This window comes from Gobius niger, assembly GCF_951799975.1.
Source record: "Gobius niger genome assembly, chromosome: 7".
In the NCBI taxonomy this organism is placed as follows: domain Eukaryota; kingdom Metazoa; phylum Chordata; class Actinopteri; order Gobiiformes; family Gobiidae; genus Gobius; species Gobius niger.
The window spans coordinates 11592178-11618471 of record NC_136858.1 but is presented as its reverse complement, the minus strand read 5'-3'; the positions used below and the strand labels follow the sequence as shown (position 1 = coordinate 11618471).

General features: G+C 42.6%; 2 protein-coding genes across 3 annotated transcripts in view; both read right to left on the bottom strand.

The window, feature by feature from the left end:
• The window catches only part of marchf8 (membrane-associated ring finger (C3HC4) 8), a 218933-nt gene extending 203689 nt beyond the window's left edge, over positions 1–15244 (bottom strand). Inside the window, exon 1 of one of the 2 annotated variants that reach the window (XM_079559978.1) lies at positions 15000–15244. The gene's annotated coding sequence lies outside the window, so the exon portion shown is untranslated. The remainder of the gene's footprint in view (positions 1–14999) is intronic. The other variant, XM_079559977.1, reaches the window with a different exon arrangement.
• A 7509-nt stretch (positions 15245–22753) lies between these two features.
• zfand4 (zinc finger, AN1-type domain 4) overlaps positions 22754–26294 on the bottom strand; it is a 37214-nt gene continuing 33673 nt past the window's right edge. The window contains exon 10 of the mRNA XM_079559916.1: positions 22754–23509. Within this exon, the coding sequence (XP_079416042.1) occupies positions 23374–23509 (136 nt within the window). The 3' untranslated portion in view covers positions 22754–23373. The remainder of the gene's footprint in view (positions 23510–26294) is intronic.

The following is a 26294-nucleotide window of genomic DNA, read 5'->3' as shown; positions in this document are numbered from 1 at the left end:
ATTGAGATGTTACTTATTATTGCAGCTAAAGGGTCTCTTTTCGCCTTTACTTCAGCTCTGTGTGGATTTTCTCATGTGTTTATAGCAACTTAGCGAGTAGCTACAGCATTTTGATTGTTTTGCTGCAGCTCATTTTCGCTCAACATGGACATGCTGTATGTCTTTAATTTGGATTTTCTGAGGACTTTTTAGTCGCTGGGTTAGTTTTTCAGATGAATAAGCCTCTGGGCATAAAACGGAGTAAGAATCGCCAGAACTGTTTAGCAACATTAGCCTGTCTCTTGTAAACACTGCAGACTCCATGCTGCAGCGCTAACAACATTTAGCTCTGTTTAAATCCAGCAGAGACTCAGATTTAGGGAGTGTAGTCTGTAATAAAGTCAGCTCTATGTGGAATATTGTATTTTATTGCTATTTTCTCTCCTCAGCTGAGAGCTGCGCCCCGTAGGAGCGCCGGCCACACGTCAGGTGGTTTCGGTTTCTGGTATCGGGACCTCATGAATGTGAATCAGTGTCTTGACGGACAGACAATCAGATCCTCCGGCTCAGCGCTGGTAAAATTTCTAAAAATTGCTATGACCCATGTGACAACACTGGACTATGTATCATATTTTTAACCATGCTGGTTTTTGTACATCAGCCCGACAAAGTGGAAGCTTAGTCTATAATTGGAAGGCTTTGGAGCTCTATGGAGGCTCGTAGCAGGTCCGTCCGTCTTCATAAGGAACAGGGTTCGTTGGAGGAGATTGAGCTGCCATGTTAATTTCACTGACCACTTGGGATCATTGCTATAAATGGGGCTGAATGGAACATTATGCAGCTCAACAACCCGACCACGGCCTTTGCCATCAGAACGTCAGGACAGTGTGAATGCTTGACAGAAAATGACACTGAATCCACATTTTTTTCACAGATCCTAAACTTTTGATCAGCTTCAAAAACACTAACATTTCTTCTTGTTGCATATTGAAGTTCTTCATGGAACCTTGTTAAGATCTAGCCATGCAAAATGTGATTCTTCCTCTAATGTTACTTGAGTTACTTCTGTTTTTTTTTTTCGAGGTTAGCTTAGGGCAGCTGTGGAGACATAAACAGATAACCAGCACCGAATGTGATGAGTGGCTGAATAATGGTCGATTGTGGTTTTGAGAAGCTTGTAAAACACAAAACAAATGATCATTCTAAACCACCACCATACATTGCATGTATAATGGATGTCATTGAAAATGTATTTCAAATGTGCAAATCAAAGACACAAAGCAGGCACGCCCTTCACTTGGCCACGCTTCAGTAATGATCCACAGCCTGGATATTAACATTTCAGATGGTGGAGTGGTGTTTAGAGAGCACAGATGTCAACACTGTGTAACAAGTCATTTGTCCTGGTAAACAGCACTCCAACGCTTGGATCATAAATTCAACATGAACATTAAATATGGATGCATCGTTTTTTTTTCCAATGACATGAAACCAGTCGCTGAATCAGTGGGATGACGAATGGCACCAGGCCCTGTGTGAGGCGGGTCTATACGCTGCACCAGGCTACATGACGGTCACATTTGCAACGAGGTCTAAAAATAAAAGTCTGCCATTAGATATTTTAGTTTCAAAGCGCCGCTACGGTTCCTCTTTTTTTTTGACTTGTCAGCAGTGTTAACCGTGTTGACACAGACTTTTCAAAACAACACGAATCAGACCCAAGGCCACCCTCATCATTAGTTTGCCATTTATAGTCAAGTAGTCGTCTGTGCAAGGTTGTTTTTGTTTCACCTTTCACACCAGAGACCCCCAGAAAAAAACATTTTATTTTTTCTGGCTGAATTGTTTACTCTGTGCCGAATTCAGAACAGACAATACATTCAGTACAGGTTCCAGTTTTACAGGGAGTTTCTTATTTTGTTTGTGCTGTAAGTAGGCCAGGTGTTTCCACTTTGAGGCGAGACGCTGCAGGTGAATGGGGAAAAAAAGAATACATTTAGAGATATCAATTTGAAACTTTTGCCACCTTTGGAAACTTTTGGAATTAAAGCCTCTGCACTGTGAATTAGGGCTGCTCGATAGTGTATCATTTATTTATGTATTAATCAAAAACTATGCTTAATATTTTCTGTTTTCTGAACAGTCATAAAAGTACAAATGATTTCAAGTTTGCCTCGATTTAAGGAGAGGTCTCTGTTTCACACCTGCCCCCTGCTGGCCAGCCCTAACACCTGCACAAGTAAACTGTTTTTAAACTGTTTTTATGTCAGGCAAAAGCATGACCCATGGCACGTGAAATTCGAAGGGAAAATAATCCCTGTGGCCTGAAATAATGCAAGTTTGCCTTGCTTCATGACATCACTTCAGACGGACAAGCGGGAGGGCATCCTTAATAATCGTTTTTTTCTATAAGTTAAAAGGATGAACATCCTCACCACTAACCAAACATTTACTAAAGCTACAACTATTTTTTTTTTTTTTTTGGAATGCATTGTGCTGAAGTGCTGTTCTGTCTGTCTGGTCTAGACTTTCCCACTGTAGTGCTGTTTTGTAATCCTGGCTTGGTGTTTGTTTGACAAATTATTGTAACTGTTGAAATTGTTAAGCCTTATTTGTTTGTCCTTTTGAATGATTAAATAAAATTCAAAAACTTCCCCCAATAAAATTCCCAAATTTTTGAACAGGGCTCAAAACTGTGGTCATACCGCCTTTGCTATGCCCAATCCCGTCAGACCTTGGAAGCTAAGCAGGGAAGGGCCTGGTCGGTACTTGGATGGGAGACCGTTTGGTAACACCAGGAAGCCTAGCGAATGTAGTGAGTGAGTGAGTGGTTGGTGGTGGTCGGAAGGGCCGATGGCGCAGACTGGTTGCCTCGCTTCTGTCAGTCTACCCCAGGGCAGCTGTGGCTACAATAGTAGCTTACCACCACCGAGTATGGAGTGAATGAATAGTGCAATGTAAAGCGTCTTTGAGTGTCCAGAAAAGCGCTATATAAAACCGATGCATTATTATTATTATTATTAAAACTGACAACAAAAATTCCAAAAGACATCGCTGAAGGCAGCTTTAGAGTGCATATGACAGGTTTTAATGCTTTTGAAAATATGACTTGTTTAGTTGAACTTGCAACTGATGTTATCCATCAGCTGCATAATTATCATTTCATTTCAGTGAAGCAGCAATTTCAATAAAGAAATGTTGGGCATTTATATTTGAATTTTTAAGATGCTGACAGGAAGTGATATAAGCCCTATTCACACGGGATAAGAATGACCTGGGCGTCAGGTCATTTTTATGTGCATTCGCACTGGCTCAGTAATGTCAGTAATTTACTGAATTGAAAGCTAATGAACGCTGAATGTTAACAAGCCTTTAATTCATTCGTGATGCATTCGAGTGCTGACTCTCAGGTTTGTTTATGTGAGCTTTGCTTTAGCGAGAATGGAAGTTTCTTACCACACGGCGCACACTATGACGAACATCAGCGTCCGGTCTGTGGGGTTTGGCTGTTCTCATAAAATGGCAGTTCCCGCTCTCTTTGAAACAACCTCCTCCGTCTAAACTTTGCACCAAATGCATCCGAACTTTCCCTCAGAGTCTCCATCTTGTTTTGTCTCACGTTGCCATGACAACGGGGCTGTACTTCCGGTTCACCTCTGTAACGTCGTAGTTTTTCCACTTTCCTACTTTTTAAATAGATTAAAAAAAACGCATTTCAGTCGAAGTAATGATAGCAGTCTATATTACTGTAGCTTAAATGCGGACATATATACTGGTAAAAAGACATTTTGAGATGTTGTCCTTATTTAGAATTTATTACGCTGGTTAGAAACTTTCCAAACTCACGTGTCGATTCACACGAGACTAGAATCACCTGAGGACAGAGGAGTAATTCTGCAACTGGGCAACTGCAGAATTACCCAAGGTAAAAGTCGTGGGAATTTTTACCTTCCAAATGACTGACATGGCAGATTCACACAGGACCGGAAACCCCAAGGACGTCACTAATATTTACTTCTTACCTGAGGTCCTGAGGTCATTCTAATCCTGCATGAATACGGCTGTAGAAGAAGGTCAAATTCCATAACAGTTCGACTCATTTCCCATTGACTTAACATGGTCTAAAATTGTTTGCCTTCATCTATGTCACTTCCTGTCGGTGTCCAATCACAAAAATGGCCAAACTAAAGAAAGCTGGGTCCAAAATCGTAAACATAATTGTGTGCAAAAAATGTGTCTAATGAGTCATATGCACTTTAAGCATTTCATCAGAAACAAGTTTAAAAAAAAGTGGCTACATTGAATTATTGGTGGCTAATGGGATTTTCTGAAGTCGTAGGAAGTTTCATATCAATATTGCTGCTTGTATCCCAATTGTATAATTGTTTGGCCTAATCTTCTCTGCTATAATTAATCACTTAGGCATCCTGGTTGCAAAGTGGTTAGTGCTTCTTAGCAAGAAGTTCAATTAAACCAAAATTGATTGGGAGAATGGGTGTTTGCGCAGATTTGTGCTCCAGTTTGCCACCAGTTCATTTTCCTAATAGCGTTTTTATCCAGTGTCACAATGACCCACCAAGTGCCTCATCTACCCTGCTCTCAAACAGCCATTCATCGGAAAAAATAAATAAATACGTCCATGTCAAATGATGCGCTTCTGATACGATCTCCCCTGTGAACATTAGAAACCCCCCCCTCCCTCTGAACAGATCTGATGACACACCATGAGGTAATGTGGCAGCTCTTAGTGGCTCAGTCCATTAGCACTGCGGACTCTTCACTCACATCCTGCTCCTGTCGGCGCCCCACACAATCGCAGCTTTACTTTACCCCCCCGTCTCGCCGCTCCCCGAATCCCTCATTCTGAAGGCACGGGGATCCATCACAACGCCGGATATGGGGGGTAAAGCGACAAATCCAGGTTTTGCTTTGCTTTGATGTGTACAGTATCAAGTCTGGGAATAGTCAGTGTGCTGCAGTCAAGGCCGTGGTCCTCCATTGGTGTATAGCGAGCACACGAATCTTAAGGAAAAAAATCTATTTTGACTTTTATTGCACATATTCCAAACACAGTATTTTCTCACACAGTTCTACTCATCAACACCAAAAACACAACAAAGGCCTGATTATGGTTATCGCCATGTTAGCTGACAAAACATCCATATCACAAAAAGCCACAACCGTGTCACCCAGAGCCATCACGTCTTTTAAAAGAATGCACTAGAGTTACTAATTTCATATTTTTCGTGCACATTCGGACTCATTGTGATCAGAAACACTGCTTGAGACTCCACTTGGCAGGATGGTTCGGGGTTAAAACCCATCCAGCAAATAGTCAGAGCCCAGACTCAAACACACGATGTGGAGGACTGATCAGCGTCATGTCATATGTGCAGCAGCTTTAACCACTAGGCCAGGCCGGTTTGCTTGGGGGCGGCCGTTTGTTTGTTTCACGTTAAAAGATGAGAGTTTCCCCAAGTGTCATTCTTGTATTTATAAACGAAATTCAAATATGCTATGTGTAACCCCGGCCTCAATTAGTTTTTTTTACCGTATCTGTTGCTTTATTCTTCATTTTGAACTATTTGTGAGCAACACATCGCACCTTTACACATTTTAAACATAAAGGCTGTTCCAAATGAAAAAGACAACTTGTCAGTTCAGTTGAAAAGCCAAATATACAAACGCACATGTCCAAAAAGGAGAGAGGAGAAGTTTAACTTATTTAACCCCGCCCTCTGTTCCAAACACAGTTGATAACATCAATTTTCTGTTCCTATATAGTTTCTCAAAACTCAAAAGAAAATAACTAAATAGTAATAATAACAAGGTGAACTATTTTCTGAAAAATGAAAAAGAAGGCACATACATGAGACGAATCACTTGTGTTGTCTCATATCTAAAAAAAATATATTTATATATATTTTATATATTTATATTTCTTCTTTCTTCTTCTTCTTCTTCATACTTGAGCAATGTTTTAGATCTGAGCTTAAATCATTCCATAATTTGGTACCATTAATGGAAACACAAACTTTCCATAGCTGATTTGAATGTTTGTATTGTAAATGTATGGTCATCAGCTGATCCTGAGGCTGTACACTTTTTGTTGTGTGAGAAAATGTGTGTGATTGGGATTGTAAGCCACACTGTTCACAAGCTGCTTGTTACTTATGGTGGCTTTGGTTTCATAAAATGATGCATCATATATGGAGCTCTTGTTGTGTTTTTTCTCTTATGTATAGCACCTTGTCTGGTCATGTGACCAGGTTCGTTCGTCACTGTTATAAATAATCACCGTGAACATGTATGTGCCCTGATGAAGACTCAGTAGAGTCAAAACGCGTTCTTTATTCACCATATCCCGGCCACAGATCTCGATGAGCACCTGTTCCTTTCTTCAAGAGGTGATCTGGCGCTCACTACTTGTTCTAAAATATGTTTTTAGTACAGGTTGTGCGAATGTACTCTTGGAATTATATGAACGAGCACGCCTAAAGTGTAAAGTACTTGGAGTCAATACAGTTTTTCTATTCTGTTCTTGGTATGGAGATCCTCCCCAAGGCAAATCTTTAAATCAATTGACCACGTTTACAGTATTAACTGCGCTTATACAGGCTTTTAGATGCCTCTTGTGCCTGGTCATTTTTGTCAAAATTATCTGTAACAGCCTCTGCAAGCCATTTTGAAACAAGGAGGAGGAGTAGCTTATTAAAATGAAACAAACTCTCGAAACTACGCCAATAATATGTGTAGAGCCTTTGTCTTGTGTATGAATTATGATTGTGCGCTACAAATAAACTTTCCTTTGCCTTTCCATTTGCCTTTCCTTGTAGAGTTAACATAATTGAGTTTAGATATAAATCGTTTTTAATAGCTGGTGCCAAAGGAACCTGAGCTCCTGAGCTCTGCAGCCACTTCAGCTCAGACGTGTCTTCCCTCTCTGCATCTTCCCCTCTTTCCTTTCTCACTTTCTCACAGGACACTCATGTTTTGTCAGGAAATCAGAACTTAGGTTTGCAGTGAATTGAATACGTTTAGATGTGCATAAAGTCTCCTCTTGCAGAGATTGAGCGTTGAATCATCGGTCGCATTGGCCACATCTCTATAACTCTTCTTTCTCATCGTTCTCATTGAATACATTACCTACCCAAAGTTTGTATACATTTAAATTTTAAAGCAGTACTAAGTAACTTATTTACCTTAATAAATCCTTTCCGTAGTCCCTGTGGGGGTAATACAAGTGTTTATGGGATGATTGGAGGGTCTTTCATCTCCCCCTGGTGTCTCTGGCCAGAAAACCATGTTTGCAATTTGACTGCCACCGGTCCGGAGAAAGCCAATACACACTAATGTAAGTAAGTAAGTAAGTAAGTAATCTTTATTTATATAGCACCTTTCACAGGCAAAGGCCAATATAAAAAAGGGGTCACAACAACACAGAAAACATAGCAGCCCAAAAGTAGCTAATAAAAAGCTTGAACAAATAAATGTGTCTTAAGTTTGCATTTGAACAAATCAACAGAGTCAATACAGCGCAAAGAGGGTGGAAGATCATTCCAGAGCCTGGGAGCAACAGCCTGGAAGGATCGGTCGCCTCTGGTATGAAAACTTGTACGTGGAACCTTTAGCAGGTTCTGATCCACAGACCTCAGAGCCCGCGCAGGGGTGTAAGGCTGGACCAGAGCACTGAGATAAGACGGAGCCTGACCATGCACGGCTCTGAAGGCAATAAAAAACTGTTAATGAATAATCACATTTTGTTTTCGGATATTGTGCAGTCCTAATCAATGTATTGATTAAAAAAAAACTACTAAAAAAAAAAACTATCAAAGACCCTAAGAGCAAAACTGCTGTAAAGACCCTCGGAACAAGTTGGACTGTTCCATTTAAAACATCGTTGGTGGTAAATTCTAGTCTAGATTTTAACTTCCTTATTCTACTAAAGTATTTTTGAAACTTTTATTCCAATGCTGCCCTTTTTTACTTTACTGTTACAACAATTTCATGCTTATCTCCCAAGACTTCCGACTCGAGTAGAAGAAAAAAAAACCCACAAACAGTTCTTGACAAGACAGGTGGACTATTTTCAAATAGAAGTTTCACCCTCTTGACAGTTTCTTCTAAAGATCAAGACCACTTAAAACAAACCAATCATCCTTTGCAAACGAGTGTCTGGATTAGATTTGAGTTTTTGTACCGATTCGTATCTGGGTATTGATTATTTTACACAAAACCAAGTAATAAGAATTAGAAATATTGTGTAGCCATAATGTAAGTAGTAGTTGCTGCAGTGAAAGTAGAAGTGATCGTTATTTTAGCTATAGCAGCAGTATTAGTAAGCAGTACTTCCCCATCGATACCAATGCTCTGAACAGACGGAGAGAGACTTTAATGACAGTTAGCCCTGAGTAAAGCCTTATATCGGTTTGTCATTCGTCAGTGTCGGCTCCAGTCGCTTGATCAGCTCTCTGCTCTTAACCATCTGGGACCACTATTGTGAATGTGGAAGAGTAAATTGGCAAAATGAGAACAGCATTTTAAATAACGATGTGTGGTACCATTGCAAGTTAAAACCTCCAACTGGATTGGTACTTTGGTCCAAATGGACTGCTGCCAAGCAAAGTGCACGAGTTGCTGACAAAGCTTGGTGGATGAGAAGCGAAATGTCCAACACTTAAACTAAGCACAGGTGATTTTCTGTTATTTATTTAAACAGGAAATCAATGAATCAGTCTGGTCTTCAGCAGGTTCCTGTAGCACACGAAACAAACCTACACATCACAAGACAAGGCACACTCAGGAAGAGGGTCGACCTGGTGTGAGACGACGACGCAGGGCCGGTCCGGAACAATTTGGTTCGACCAGATTGGGCTTTGGCAGCCCGGCCCGGCCCAGCCCCCCCTCCTCAAAAAAGACAAGAAAAAGTCAATCAATCGCGTAATTGACCTCCTTAATAAGTTATATCGGTGCAGTATTTGAAGCACTGGCAGCTTTCAGCGCCCCTTTCCAGTAGATGGTGCCCTGGGCGGCTTCCTGGGTCACCTATGCCCATGGGCCAGCCCTGTCAGCAAAACTGATTATTCACCTTATTCCGGAAGTTTGCGTTGGTGCCGCCATGAATTGTGCCCGCCCCTTCTCTCTGATTAGTTAACATGGGACTCAAGACATGGGAAGTCAAGATAAAAATCAGTAACTAGACAACGGACATGCCGATCCAAAGCAAAAAGAGGCAAAAGTGGGCGCGGCGGAATAAGGTGAGTAGTCCTTCTTAAAATGTCCAGGTGATTGTGTTCAAGGGAATCTAATTCCTAAAATGTGGTATGGGTAGGAGTTTGTTTGCTGCGGAGAGTCGAGTGCTGCAAGATGATAGCTAAGAAACTTTGTATATGATGGAAAACTGAGAGCACACACATACATGGGATTAACTGGACTATATTGTGACTTTACCCCTAAAGAAGCAAAAATGTATAATTTAATAGGCTAATCTGATCACAGGAATCCGAATGATGAGCTATAATGTCCAAAACAATGGCTCTGTGCAAAGAATGTTTTTTAACTTTTTTAACTTCCTGTTGGCCAATGTAGAGTCAAGAGTACTTCCTGTTCACATTTTCACGCAAATTAAAAAAAAAACAGAAGTAAACTTAAACATCAAGCAGAGTGTGTTTCATAAAAATTTGCTCAGATGCTCCTATGTTATTTGTTAGCATCAAGTTAACATTAGCCTTTAGCTTCAAGGCAAAAACAAGTCTCCTCCAGTGAAGTATTTGCATCCTGAGTCAAGATCTGACCATGTTATAAGTAATTTATCCAACATCCAAATATTTATTTCAACAAGACACCGCTAATTCTCCGTAAGAACAAACTGCAGCTTGTCATCGCTTCATCTCACACTCCTTAATATTAATATATTCAAGTGACTTTGGTTCGTGACATGGAGCTTCAAGGTAAGATTTAAAGTTAGAGGAGGGGCTTCAGACCTTCACGTTGGCCCCTTCCGAAACGAGCAGGTGGGTAAGAGGTCTTACGCCAAAATGGATGTGCGTCAGCCTCCGCCATGATAAGAAGCGTCCGAATTGGGCTGTCAGCCAGGAAGAAGTTAGGAAAAGGAGCCTCAATGCTAACTGTCTTGGCCACTTTAGCATAGGGACCTCTGGTGCTAACTAACCGGTGATTAGGAGCTATGTGCCATCCCATAAGCCACTGCGCCAAATCCCCCCACCCCCACCCTCATATTCATATTTAATAAGAAAAACAGCTGTTGGTGATGTCACTTCCCTTTCCCCTGGGTAAGGACGGTCGAATTGGGAAAATAGCTCTGAAGCTCGAGTTCACTAACTGCATAAAGATCTAACAGTTGACCCCATGAAAGGTCAAGGATTAATTGCTAGTGTGAGTACTTAGAGGCTATAATGTAGTGTAGGAAGGATATGTTAGGACACTACCAAACCCCTCCCAGCTTGAGAGATGCTTCACATAGCACTAAAACCTGTCCACCTTTCATTCCTCCTCTTTCTAAACAAAACCTCTCAATTGCTATCTTCACCCGCTGCTATGATCAAATTAAGACTGCATTTCTCAGTCCAGCTGCCGTCTCCGCTGAAATCCCGAACAGCTTGCATTTAGAAAAAAGGCCAGCATTTGACGGCGTTGTTCAAACATCTTGGACGAAAACTCAAACAGAGGCAACAATGCGATCTATATGTGCTAATCCCATGTGCGGGCGGAGGATTAGCTACACAGCGGAGGGAAAACAACGGCGCGCATACGAAGAGGGCGACGGGCCGCTTAATGCACGCACACTCCGAAGATACCTCAGAGACAATGGGGCTCTCTATTCCACAGGCAGGAGTGATGTCATGGACAACACAGCTGGGCGGGTGGACATTTGGACATGTCTTTCTTGGGGAAACCTTTAAGAATGAATGTAATAACAGATTTTAGTGGTTTAGAAAATGCGATATCGATATACAACAGTTCTCCCCGTGTCTGTGTAGGTTTCCTCCAGGTACTCCAGTTTCCTCAACCACTAAAAACATATGCAATAGGCCAGAAAGAATATAGTGTGAGTGAGTGGTTGGTGGTGGTCGGAGGGGCTGAAGGTACAGACTGGTAGCCTCCCTTCCATCAGCCTAACCCAGGGAAAATGTCCAGATTCACAAACCTGCCACATTATTCTTATGGCCAACATCACGCTCATGTTTTTTTAATTTTGTTGCCACCTTTATGAGGAATAAGACCATAGTTCACATGTGCTGGAAGCGATGAGTTTGAACTTCATGGCAGTTTTTGTTTCATGTGAATTGGCCCAGGAATTACAGAGCATTTTGAAAGTTACCATAATTATCGCTAGGGCCCGACAGATATGGATTTTTGGGGTCCAATACCGATACCGACACAAAGGGGGTCAGCATGGCCGATAGTCGATATATAGGCCGATATTTTAAGTAATCTAATTCTGTTTTTCTAGTTTTCAAATAGTCTGTAGTTAAACATTTAGTATTATATTAAAGGTTTAAATCATAAAAGTATAGGCCTATCTAATAGAGGTCGACCGATGTGGGTTTTTTTGTGATTTTTTGGGGATTTTGATTGGCCGATGCTGATATGCACCGCTGTATTTATAGGTACTTCGAATTGAGCTTGTTTGAATGTCAAAAATCTGTAGATTCCAAAACAAAAAACGGTAAGTCTCTATCAAAATTATACATAAACTCTACCATATAAAATACGTAAAATAGGTGAACAAACTGGTGACGAATTTCTCCGCTCCCCTGAGGCCTAGGAAGTCATTTTAAAAAAACAGATGGAGCCCTTTTCAGTGCAGTAAACGGGAAGTCTCTATCACTTTCGGTTCAGGAGGCATCGGCCAATAAAAGGCAGATATCAGCTATCAGCCTGAAAAAAATACCCAAATATCGGCCCGATATATCTGTCGGGCCGTAGTTACCGCCACGGAATTTTCAGCTGCACCGCCTCAGTTTTAACCTATAGTATCTTACCATCATTGAGTCTGGCATGAAGGAATAATGACTTTGAGAAACTTGGTCTGCTGATGTGTGCCAACTCAGCCAATAACAACTAGGCTGAGTCTCATTTTTAACAGAATATTGATTTCACAACCATAAAGCGCAAATCTTATCGCAATCTCAACAGTTCCGCTTTACATAAATTAAATTGTACAGCCATGCACCTTGACATCACTATCACCGACAGTTTCCACACACCATTTATTGCTTTCCTTGTTAAGAAAACGATAAAATCTTCTCTCGCCTAAAGCCTGATGCACAAGATGGACCTCGGATTGGAAGATGGAGTCAGCACATGTCGGGAGAGCAGAGTGCGATGAGCAGCAGAGGACGGCGAAACGTGATACTGCGGTCGATAAGTGCATACATGTAACAGGAGACGCACTTTTACTTGTATGCGACGGAGAGAGACAAGTGCAGCAAAACGATCGCAGAGTGTTGTTTTTGAAAGATAAAGATTAAAAAAAGTGCCATTAGATTCTTCGTAATGCTCTCTTTGCATTGCACTGCTTTCCTGTGCAATACAAATGAAGTTACTTTAGCGTCACTGGAATTACCTACAAAGAAAACGATGTAGGCCTTGTATTTTTGGAGAGTGACACACTAACCCTGCTCACTTTTCCAGCTGTGATTCATTCATGGACATTTTGGGGCAGTCGCTTCACAGCCTGCTTTGCTCTCACTTTTCAACGATCTCAATATTGGAGCCGCCGAAGCTTGAGGTAAAGCAACATTCCTTCGGATTAATGCAGCAGGGCTGACATTTTTGTTGTCTTCTTGTGCATCTTGGGAAAGTGCGTGGTGAATCCGCTTTCCCGCTCACAAATACACTCTCATTTGTACCCACATTGGAGGCGACTGGGACCTAACTGGGACCTTTGGCTTGGGCCAGGTTATGGACGACTTTGTAGGTGATGAGCTGAACCTAAACGTGAAAGGGGAGCCTGTAGAGACAATGAAGGACGGGGGTGATGTGGTCTCTGGAGCTGGGGTGGGTTGGGGTCCTTTTTGGACATATTGCAGTTTTTGGATGTCAGTGGAAGGGAGTCCGTAGAAGAGGCTATTGCAGTAGACGAGTTTGGAGGTGATGAAAGCGTGGATGAGGGTTTCTGCAGCTGAGGTTGAGAGGTTGGGGCGGAGATGAAAGAAAGCCGTTTTGGTGACGGATTTGGAGTTTAAAGGAGAGTGTGCGGGGTCGAATAAATCCAAGGTTTTTAATGAGAAAAATACCTGCAATGATTGACCTAACACTGCCTGACCAACTGTTCTGATCTGGGGGTTCAGGAACACTATGTGCCCAAAGAACGAAATCAGCTGACTACATGAACATTCTGAAAGACCAGGTTATTGCATCAATCAAGGATTTCTTCTTCCCTGGGTAGGGTGTCAGGCAGTGTATGAGAAATAATGCATAACCGACAAAGAGATTTACATTTCCATCGTCTCCAAAGTACATCAAAGGCAGTGGCGTGAGCAGGATTGATTCTACTCTGCCGTCGCCTGCCTTCATCCTGACAACTCTTATCACGAAGCTGAATAATGAACCGACGGCGTTTCCTGCCAATTCCGTCATCCAGTCAATGTCAACCGATCACAGACTGCACCTTATTCAACCCCTAGGTCTCCGCCGCAGTACAGCCACCAGCCACCACAGCCTCCCCATCTCCTTTGCACTGCCAGCGTCTCTTCCCGCCGAGGTCTGGATCTGTTCAAAACTGCGCTTCGCTTAACTGTCTGTGACTTCTTCCGAGTGTCTGCGGGTTGACTTTGGAGTGGCACGTTCTGGGATTCATCCATAAAAGAAGGAAGCGACATGTGAAAAAATCGGTCAGAAGGGACTGCCAGTCAGTCTCCAATGGCACTGCTGCGCTCGCCCGACGCGCCAGAGAACCCAATGTCCTCTCCACACAGCAACAATAGCAGCTCACGCAAGACAGACTCCCCATCAGTAAGGCTTACATCACTTATGATCACATTGCATAGGCTAAGAGAGCTAACTACTCTGCCACTCCTGAACTGTTATAAGAAAGAGATTGATATAGGCAGCTTGATCGTTGGAGAATCAAGCTGTGACATGAAGAAAGCATGAAAACGATTTTGACTTCAGATTTCTTTGCAATGTCATGAAAGTCTTACAAAAAAACAACCAGTGACACAAGAAATAAAGCAATATTAAAGAAAAAAAAGACATGGAATAGTATTTTGCGTCATCGGCGCTGTAAGGAATAATCCTGTTAACTTTGGTTGTTTCTTCTTCAGCTGCTGAAGCGCTCCGATCTGGTTTTCTTGGATTTTATTGTGTCGTATACAGAACACGAACTGCCCTGCATATTTTTGAAAAAACCCATAATCCGTCAGCGGACGCGCTCTGAGCCAAGTGTGTTCATCACGGCGCCGTAGCATGGTCAAAGTGAAAGCTTGTATTCACCGTAAAACATAAAAAATGATTCAGAAGAATGTTTGTAAGCCTCAATTGTTCACGCCGTGTCCACTGGATAGATATAAAAAAGAAGAGAATACGGAAAAAGGAAGTTTGCAGCCTCGGCATACAGCCGCCTAAATTCCCTGACTTGCTAAATTGCCAACCCCACCTTTAACTGTCCCGTGCAAATCCGTGCGTGAACGAGCGTGAACCATTAAAGACTTCTACGATCCGCAACAACTGGACAACAATGACTCCACGTTTCTCCTCTGGATTTAGTGCAACAATGATCGATGGGAACAGCCCAAAATCTTCGAATCGTTACTGGACTTTGTTTGAACAAATGACCAAACGAGCTGTAAAGGAACAGCAGGTGCACTGGGAGACTGTGCGTCACTAAAAATGTTGTCATTAAACTGCGGAACAGAATGTCTAAAATAAAAAATAAGTGCATTCATTTCCTTGTAAGAAAGCATTGCACCAGAACGGACTATTTCTCGATGCTGAGGAGTTGTCATATGCAACGGGGAAATAAGATTTGGGGAAAAAAAGAAAAAAGGACGTACCTTTATCCTAACGAAGGCTGTCAGTTTTGGTCCCAAACAGTCTTCAAATTACAATCCAAACCGGTCCACGCTCTGGTTCGATCCGCAGTCTCTTAAAGATCGCAAAGAGACGGCGTGAGTGTGCGTAAAGGCATCCCGACGCAGGCTCCAGCAGTCCCAGTTCACAAGAGGAGGAGAGAGCAGCCCAGTGTTGCTCGCCTCACCGCGGTTTGGCACCGAATGACGACTGGCTCTGGCTCCCCCTCATGCCCCCCCCCCCCCCTCCCTCTCGGACGAGGACGAGCGCGTGAGAGAGTGCGCGTGTGAGCGTGCTGCTGGTGCGTCAGCCGCTTCCGCGTTTACCATCGAGCCGACAGGGGAGAATGGCAAGAGAAGTCATGAATTTAAAGGAATAGGCCACCGTTTTTATATACTAAGATATGTTCTTACCTCACTTTAGTCGAGTTAATATATCCCCGTCTGGTCTTTGGCCGTGCGCTCTGTCACGCAAACGGAGCACATACGCAGCCTCTCCCATATGTGACATAGCTCCGAAAAAGCTCACGATAGAAGCTACCAAGCTCTTCCACGTGTTCCCTATTTAAATAAAGTTACGTGAAGTGTTTTCATGCGAAGTATATTTACACAGAAATGTAACGTGTCGATTTTATAAGCAAATAAAAAGGGGGACTATATTGTGAGGCGTAATGATACGAGGAGCACAGCGTCCGCGTAGTAACTCCTAAAGACTTCCCCCGCTCACTTCCGTCAATAACCTTTAGGAGTTACTGCGCGGACGTTTTACTCCTCGTATCATTACGCCTCACAATATAGTCCCCCTTTTTATTTGCTTATAAAATCGACACGTTACATTTCTGTGTAAATATACTTCGCATGAAAACACTTCACGTAACTTTATTTAAATAGGGAACACGTGGAAGAGCTTGGTAGCTTCTATCGTGAGCTTTTTCGGAGCTATGTCACATATGGGAGAGGCTGCGTATGTGCTCCGTTTGCGTGACAGAGCGCGCGGACAATGACCAGACGGGGATATATTAACTCGACTAAAGTGAGGTAAGAACATATCTTAGTATATAAAAACGGTGGCCTATTCCTTTAAAGGACAGGCAGAGCAGGAGGAGGAGAGGGGATGAGGAGGGAAGAGGAGGGGGTGTTTGGAGATGGAGAGGGAGAGAATGACCATCGGACACTAGACTGAGTGGAATCATTTTAAAGAGCTTCACGCATACGTACTTTCCACCCAAACCCTGGTATTTCTTGTCAAATATAGAATGTGTCTGAACTTTTTATTTTGGAACAGGCTGTGCCAGCAGAGGGACGTGTATCTGTGTGAGGGTCACGTGTGCTGACCTGGGTCGTCCCAAGATAATTCAGGACATTGAAAAAGATAATAATATTGCGTAGTTATTTATTTTTGTTTATTATTTTAATTCTTTTTAGTAAAGATTTTGAACGGAACAACAAACAAGCAAAAATCATAATAAAAATCATAATAAACAACTATTGGCTGTGGCATTGTTTCAATATCCTTCTGGAAAGCCTAAAGATCCCGTGTCCATTCATTTTGCAGCACGATCTTGTATTGATGATGGGAGAGAGTGACCACTGCGCAGAACCTTCTCCAGCACATCCCAAATCCCAAAGATTCTCAATGGGGAATATTCTCAATTGAATATTAATAAAACTAAAGGCATGATAATTGGGTCCAAGCAAAAACTTACACTTGGACCGAAATTAAAATGAAAACTTGCTGGGGAAGGTCAACAACAAGTAGACAAAGTTATACTGTTGGGCCTGGTCATTGACAGTCTTTCTTGGACAGAACACATTAATGCTGTTGTTAATAATGTTGCAAAACTTTCGTACGAGAGATTTAAACTATGGCCGCCGACCGCTCGTCCCGGGTGTCGGGTCTGACTTTACGGGGCAGCCTGTGCTTATTCCGCTCTGTGTCTGTGTCTGAGTCTCATGTCTTGGCTGATGTACCCTGGTTTTGCCAGGGTCTGTCAGCTTTTATCTGACAGATAACAGATAAATGAGAAAAAGTGGATTCAAACAGATTTGACAACGGGGCCAGCTGCTTGCATGAAATAAAGCAAGTCTACGATGAGCTCATAGTAGACTTGTATTTTTTCAACGCAAACCAGGTACAGTTAGCAGCTAGCAGAGAAATGAGACTCGGACAAATCACGGAGGAAGCCCAGGCTGTCCCCGTAAAGTGAGACCCGGCGAGAGCAAGAGGCGGCCGGGGAAGAGCGCGAGTCGCTCGGGGAGAGTGTGAGGAGAAGGCCGCTGTTACTCTCTTCGTTCATCAGGAGGTAAACGCAGCACAGATTGGCACTGATACACGTTATAAATACAGCCATTCCTCATTGTTTATCCGCTCACATGACAGCTGTTTGTTTGGTTCGATGGACAGGTTTAAGTGCACGCTATGGCCTACTTGTTTTACTGTTATGATTACCGTGCATGTGTACATCACAATGATTATGTTAGCCTACCCATCACATGGCTCATTGTGAGTGAAAAAAACACATTAGCGACTACAGAACGGCCGTAGTAGACACAATTATTCATGAAATGTGCATGCGAGTCGTGCATAAACATTGTCGAACGCCACACAAAATGGCAGCGTGGCGCAGAGGATCATGGGAACGGAAAACCATCTATACCCGTGCCTCTGCTGCGCTGTAAAGTCACGTTCAATAACACTTAGTACAATACCCGGTGAGGCGTTCGGGAGCAATCAGTAAGTTAGAGCGTTTACCTTAGAACATTGAACAATGTTACAAAATGACACACAAAATAAGGAAAAACATTGTGGGGTGTCTTTGAACCCTTTGTAAATATCATATGTCTAACACTAAATCTGAAATAAATAGAATAGTCCATATCTCCTACGATAAGATGGGACGTGCCATTGAAGAAAACGGTTTTCTACAGAGCTATATCCACCTGGAACCGTATTCCAGTTGGAATTCGGGAACTTAGAAATAAGGCATTATTTTAAAATGATCTGAAGTGTCATGTTTGTGTGTCGACTCTGATATGAGTTTGTTTGCTCTTAAAAGTTTTATAAATGTTTTATTGTATCATGAAAATCTATGTACAAATGTGATTGTATTTTGTTTTAATACTGCGTATATATATTTTTGTATGAATATGTATTGCTGTTTGGAATGCACCCAGGGGGACTAGCTGACTGCTCATTGCTCTCATGGGATCCATATAAATAAACAACAATAAACAAATGGGGCTCAGATCTCGATGTTTTGTCCTCCCTGAATCATCCTTTCACAACGTGAGCTTGATGAATCCCGGCATTGTCATCTTGGAAAATGCCTGTGTGATCAGGGCAGAAGAAATCCATTAATGGAGTAACCTGGTCATTGACTCAGTGTGAAATGGAGATGAGTACACAACAACTTCAAATTCAAACAGTCGCTCTACAGTCTGTGCAGTTTGTGACTCCATATCTCCGCGGCACTTGTCACAGAAGCCATCGGTGTTGACGGGAATCCCATCTGAAGTCAGTCATTGTCCGCTCCTGTTTATATATGCGCGCTTGGTCGCAGTGTCAGTGGGGGGGCACAAGGGGGCTCTGTGCTCTGTCTGGACAGAGTGGGCCCCTCCGGAGTGACAGATGGGAGTGTGCGCCAGGCCGAAGCAGCATGCTCGTGAGTGCAGGGAGGGAGCAAGGGAAAAGTTTCAGTTGAGGGTTTTCGTCACACCCGTTCTGTTTACATGAGTCATGACTGTGATGTCTGAACATGCTTTTACCTGAGCATGACAGGAAGGAGGCAAAGGCTGGGCTGGTCAGGATTTCGGGTTGGCCTGGAGCACCCCCCGCAGGAAGCTTTGGGAATAACACATGATAAATAATAAATGGCATGATAGCAAATCAATGTGACGAACACTCGCCACTCTCCCACGGTGGTCATACCCATAGATATATATAAAGGCTAGATGTCTTCAGGCAGAGTCACTTAACGGGCGGCCATCTTGCCACAAGGAAGCTTTCTGGCGAGCTCAAGTAAGTGAGTGATCAGCACGAACACAAATCCTCATATCTTGCTCAAATCTTCACAGATTTACAAATGGTTTGGTTTCTTACAGACGTTATTAACGTGGCTATAATTCTGAATGCCGGAACATGTTGAAATAAAGATTTTCTTTTTTTTATTCATGTGTATGCAGTGTCATACCTACATCTCTGAGGTTTATAACAAACCAAACAGTTTGAAAATCGGTAGAAAATTGAGCAAGTTATGGTTATTTAGATGCACCATAAAACACAATGTTATGAGTGAGCGAGCTCCGTTTGGCAAGATGGCCGCCGCGTGCGGACGTCTCCCTCCATTGGCCAGCAGCTCGCATGAGACATCTGGCCTTTATATATATCTATGGTCATACCGCCTTTGCTATGCCTGATCCCGTCAGACCTCGGAAGCTAAGCAGGGACGGGCCTGGTCGGTACTTGGATGGGAGACCGTTTGGTAACACCAAAGCTGACTTATGTGTAATGTGTTAGTGAGTGAGTGGTGGTCAGAGGGGCCGATGGCGCAGACTGGTTGCCTCGCTTCCGTCAGTCTTCCCCAGGGCAGCTTTGGCTACAATAGTATGGAGTGAACAAATAATGCAATGTAAATCATCTTTAAGTGTCCAGAAACGCGCTATATAAAACCCATGCATTATTACTGTCTCCACCCACATGGCAACTACTCTGAGTTTGGTGCATTTTGATCTGGGCTCATTTTGGAAGCGCCTTTCCTCCAAGGCCAGAGCGAGACGTGCTGATACTAACTTCATGTGCACAGGCTGAGGAAACCGCACCCCTGAAACGGGCATGATTTAGTATCTCACTTTGTAACGAGTTTGACGGCTTTTTTTTATTGCGTAGTGACCGCTACCAGGAGCCACTATAGTCTGTGTACTGTTAGTATCAGAACAGCCCACTTTGATCCAAGGGCCAGACAGTCCCTGGTCCAACACGCCGGCAACAAAACAAGAGTGTGGTGACAGTGGAAAGGAGTTACCAGAGATCACAGTAGATATAGCCTAATAACAACAACAACAACAACAGAGTCATTTAAAGTTATTAAAACTAAAAAACATCCTCTCTATTTTCTTTGTCATGACTTGACACACACAGTCATATTTTATCACACAGTCATATTTTATCAGCAATTTAGCTCAAGTCTTAGTCTTTACTTGACACTTCTAGTGAAAAGTCAGAGAGATGTGACACGCTCTTCTTCATTATCAGCTCCTGAAGCCAATCCAAATCTCTGGCTGACAGGTCTTACATAATGCACTTTTCATCTGGGTCTGGAAACTGAAAAATAGCCTGAAATGTCTAAACACAAGCATGCGTATGGTAGAAGTGCTGACCCAAAAAGTAAGCTGTTTTTTTTAGATAATTCGGATCGCTCCAAGTCGTGGCTCTGCGGATCCTGCCCATAAGAAGCCAATGTAGAGCCGTCAGTATTAACCTTTCGACTGAGCAGTGATTTTGATCGACCATCAGCAGCGGCAGCGGAGGCGCACTCTGGAGTTAGCCTCGTTCAACCCATGACCCAAATAAATCAGTCTGGATAGAAAGGGAGCAGCCAATGCACCGGGAACACCGGAGCTCAGTGCCCTATCGCACGGTGCATTACGGTAAATCACTGCCAGCAAAGAACAGCAGGCGTGTCCTTATTCAACACTATTTGAATTTCTCTGACTGAAGATTAAAATCTCAAGGCCCAGGTGTCTCACTACTCTCACATGAGTAAAATAGGGACAGGAAACAGGAAGTGAACCAGAGGTAGTGGTGTAGACTTAGAGAAAACTTTCCAGAGGCTTAAACAAATATTTGAAGTGTGAATATGATGACTGCTTTGAACAACATGTGAACTTGGGCTTCCTTAGGCGACGGATGAGGACACAGGCACGAGTTTGACAATATGTGAGAAAAGGCATGCCGGACCTTATTTGAAAGCTAAGAACCCCCAGCTGTAACTACTAGCACTAGTCAGGACTTGATTGTGGACACATGCTGAAGTCGTTTTATCAAAGATATTTAATAACACTCGAGGAGCAACATTTTCATTGATTCAACAGCAGAATGTGTGACGCACTCGTAAGTGATGGGTTTATTACTTCTAAGTCTCACATGTCAGTCAGGATCAGGTCATTTCTTTGAAATGTCTGGGGGGTTTTTTAGTCGTGTTTCACTGTAATAGCTTTGTTCTCTCCATTCATTTCCAGGGTTCAGTGTTTGCATTCTCTGAATCACTGTCCTATGTTTTATAAATATTGGTCATGTGGTGTTAAAAAGTACAGAAATACTGTTTTAAAGTAGAAAACAAACGCTATAATTGACATGAATAGAAGTGAATGATTTGACCGCCTTTGCTCTGCCCAATCCCGTCAGACCTTGGAAGCTAAGCAGGGAGGGGCCTGGTCAGTACTTGGATGGGAGACCGTTTGGTAACACCAGGAAGCCTAGTGAATGTAGTGAGTGAGAGAGTGGTTGGTGTGGTGGTCGGAGGGGCCGATGGCGCAGACAGGTTGCCTCACTTCCGTCAGTCTACCCCAGGGCAGCTGTGGCTACAATAGTAGCTTACTACCGTATGGAGTGAACGAATAATGCAACGTAAAAGCGTCTTTGAGTATCCAGAATAACGCTATATAAAACCAATTCATTATTATTATTGAAGTGTTTTACAGAGGAAAATCCATGAACAAATGGAGCTAAAGTCTATGCATTCTATAAAACTGGAATTTGAAACATTTGAAAAATTGCAAAAAAATTATTTTCTCGCCAGATCTGACATAAGGTCAGTCACAATTATCAAAGAGTCATGAATAACTTAAGATAGATCAAAACAGTATCAAGGAAATAAGTGGTGTTTCCATTTATTTCCTTGATACTGGCTTAGAAGGGCCAGTCACAAGATGGCCGCCAGAATCGCCATTCATCATCTTTGCCCTTTATGTTCGTTTCCAAACTCTTTTTAGCCATAGGACCTGGCAACACAAGGTGATTTTCCCACTCCTTTCCGATCTGACTGCATTTGTGACGACTTCATTTGTGGAAATCAGTATTTTACACCTGAGATAAGTTTCTAACTGCAACCAGCCCATCTAACCTCGCTGGGATTTCTTCAAAGTAAATGTTCTGTTTCATGATACAACACAAACACACACAGCCCCTCCCTGTCCTGGAGTGCACCGACATGTGACTACTGTACACACCGACTGTTGCTGTACTGTACAATAGTTCATGGGAGTTCAATTTCAAAAGTGGCATGTGAATAATTCAGTGACTCCTACACAGGGGTGCACTGGGCACTAGGGGGCTTGACAGATGGTAGAAGTGCAGCTTTACAAATGAAATATAAACAATAAGGGAAAGGAATCTTATTTGTATAGCGCTTTTCATATAACACAAGTCATACCCAAAGCATATATTATTTATGTTACGTCAAAATGCTGGCCCAGGCGGTCAATTATATGCAATTTATTAGTTTTGTCAAATATTTAATCTTACAGACTGTCACTTTAATGTCCGTTTGATAGTGAATTTGAAAGTGATCTTTAGCTCTGTTGGGATTAATCATCAGTTGTGAAAAAAAACACTGGTGTCTGTGTTACTGCAGTTCAGGGGAGTCAGAATCGCATTTCCAGGACTCCCCATATTGAAAACCCAAACATGACTGAAGACATGGGCTATTTATGGAAAGAAGCTTTATTAGAACAAACCTGGAGATATATATAGATTTTTTTTGCAACAGCATTAAAAAAGACATACAAAAGATTTAGATTGATATTTATGGCAACACCTCACTTAAGACACGTCATAAAAAGCATGAATAACTATGGTAACTCCCCTTCCTCCCCTCCCCCATAACTAGTACACTTGACTCCCCCCATATGCATACAGGACACAGACACTCACACCTATACACTACTGCAAAAAACAGTTAAATAAGTTCATTAATAAATATTCCATAGTAAGTAGGCGTATATGCTTTTCCATAGTAGTGTTATGTGCCCTTAGAAGTAATATGTGAGAGACAAAAAAAAACTGAATATGGGATGTTTTGATACAGTCCGTCTAAAGTGCATCTGTCGAAAAACTCGTCCCACCAAAACCGCGTTATGATAACGAACTAGAACCATGAACGTGCAGGAATACTTACATGCCGTTTTAGCGCGGTGGAAAATAATAAGAAGAAGAAGGTGAATGGAGAAAAAAAAGAATTGTTCACATTGAGAGGCGCAACCCCAGACAAAGTCACTTGGCCGACGTGTATAAAAAGCACACAGTGGTGAATCAGTTCCGTTCAGTCTTTAGGCTCTATAGAGGCAGGGGGGGGGGTGTTGTTCAGATCTTGGGCAGCTTGGGGGCGCTGATGAGCGGGTTGGCCTCCTGCAGGAAGCGGCGCCCCGCGCTCTTGTAGTCGTACGTGCAGTCGTGGGTCTCTGCATAGCGGTGGGTGGCACAGAAGTTCTGCCCGCACCTGAAAGACAAAGCGGCGACGAGGGGATTAGCCGCCGCAGATTTCACGCTTAAAAAAAAAAAAGGTCCTGTACCCGTTGTGTTTTTTTTCTCATGGTGTAAAATCCATTCCCCCCGATGTAGTATATTGTATTCTCAACCAGGACCGCTGCGTGTTGTCTGTGAGCTTTTGTTCGCAAACCCAGAATTAGCGCTTATTAGCATGGAAGCTAGCAGGCTAATTGCCGTTAGCATTAGCACAAAACTCACCCTTGTGAAGAAACAGGATGTCAGAACCATGAACAGCTGAAACTTTTGTTGCTTATAAACCTGCTTTTGCTTACTTTACCATTGATATTTGAAGTTTTATTTTGAATTTATGATCATTTTGCCGTTTGGAAAGGAAACCAAACAAGATTTAAAATCCACAAAAAAAAAAGCATAATCTTAAAATGACATGTAATGGCAGGAAACTTGCAATACATTCTTATACCACCATGTTTGTTGGTTTCAGCAACAGTGGGAATGAAACATGCTGAACACAACGTACGAGCCTCCATTTTTGCTAACAGAATGCTAACAAATGACGATTGCGGTGCGAGTGCAGAACGGATCAGAGCGGGTCAGCGATGGTTCGCGGACTTCCATGTTCAATCTACTATACACAGGGGTGGTCAATTCTCACGTAAATGTACCTGTCATGTTTCAGCACTTTTTTGTCGTTTTTTGGTGTTTTTTTTGTGGCTCTTTTTGTTGTATTTTCATCCTCGTCTTTATCGCTGTTTTGACGCTTTTCTCAAGAAGCTTTTAGATTTGGATAAAGACAAACTGGAGAAAATGTGCTCAGTTCAGGTGGGGGTTCAGAGATTGAGCAGAGTTTCAAATACTTCAGTACTTCCCTTTCACTTGGCTACTCAGTAATGAAGCCAATGAAACAACAAAATACATAAAAAAAATACAGATCAGAGCGCTCAAGGAGGAGAAGAAGACACAACTAAATTACAAAAGGACCAAACTCGATGAAAGTGAACATCAAGTATAATTGGCGTAACAACCAACTCAGATTTCTTCACAATCTCCCAATTCAAACCATTATCTTCCTAATTATGAGTATAATTCCAACTTACAATACTCTCAAAATTAAACTTTGACTCATCTTTTCGACTTCATCAACTAAACCTTTCATCCAATTTGAGCGCGGAACGCCAACGCCCTCCTCCTCATCCACTTGTGAGGCGATTCTATTTCATCATGTCCGACTAAACGGCGGTCTTTTGAACACAGCGGGAAGCTAAGCACCGTTTCCAATGTACAAATGCCTAGTGTTCAATTATTAGACTTTCAGCGCGTTGCATCAGGGGTGCGCTCAGGACGCTGCCACTGTTTTTGTGTCATTTGGGAACGGGCTGTGGTAACACTTTGTGACAGGACGAGTAAAACAGCGCCTGGAATCAAGAACAGCTCTTTCTCTAAGGGCCGCGCCGATGAGGGGTTTGGCGGTTGATATTTTCTCTGTGGTGGGAGTAAAATGCCGGGGGCGGTTGTACCTAAACTAGTAGCTGTAGATCAGGTATGAGCAAAGTTTTAGACCCAAGAGGTACAATGGGTTTTCACAGGGGCCAGGACCAGGGACCAGACGCAGTTTGGAGGGTGTGTCAAACAAGTTCAACTAAACAGCTACAGTTATTGCACTTCCATCAGAGAAAATGCTCATCTGTCTAAATAAAACAGTTCAAAAGGTGATGATGGGCGGTGGTTACCTGGTTGTTACTTATTACAGCATTTACCCAGCAGAAGGCGCACTGTGCATGTGTGATTTTAATTGACCTTGTCGGTTAGTTTTAACTGTAATGTCATGAATAGGTAATTGTGTTGCGACCCACATGTTAAAACTATGCAAAAGTAGCTTGAACTTGCAGCTTTGAATGCTGGACAAACAAAAACTATCCCAGAATGAGTCTTCTAATTTCATTTTGTGTGTTTTCGCATTCAATTACATGACTTCTGTACCCGTCAGTTACATGGCAAGGTTGGCTCCGCCCAGAGTCATGTGTTGTTGTTTTTTTAGGGATGCACCAATACCACTTTCTCTAAAACCGATTAGCGGCTGGTCTTGTAAACACGGCAGACTCAGCGCTGTGGCACAATAAAGAAAACATTTAACCCTGGTTAAATCCAGCACAGACTCTGATGTAGGGAGTTTAGTCTGTAGTAAAGTCAGCTCTATGTGGAATATTGTTTTTCCACTTAGGAATTCTCCAGTTTGTTGCGCTGCCATGCTCTGCTAAGCTGAGAGGAGCACCCCCGTAGGTCATGTGGTATCAGTTTCTGGTATCAGAACCACATTAATGAGTACGAGTATGAGTACAAGCATGTGGTATCGAGCAGATACCCGATATCGGAGAATCCCTAGATTTTTTTTTATTCGATCTGTCTGAGTAAATCTTTCCATCTTTCAAAATGTGCAAACGCTTATTTGCGAAAAAACAAAACCACCTATAGCAAGAGTATAGGCCAGAGGTCACTCAACGGTGGATCTCGGTCTGGATCTGGACCCATGCACCAACCCGTCCGGACCCGAACCTTGGATCCGAACCTTGGACCCGAACCTTGGACCCGAACCTTGGACCCAACCCTGAATCCCCTCAGATGAGCAGTAAACTACAGCCCAGATGAACAGATAGAGAAAGTCCTACCTCTGAGCCTTTTATATTTTTAGAAACAGCTGTGGAATATGTACGAACGATCGTAATGCGCAAATAGCGTAGCTGTTTCCTGATCGGCAGCGAGCAGGTCTGAACCAGAAC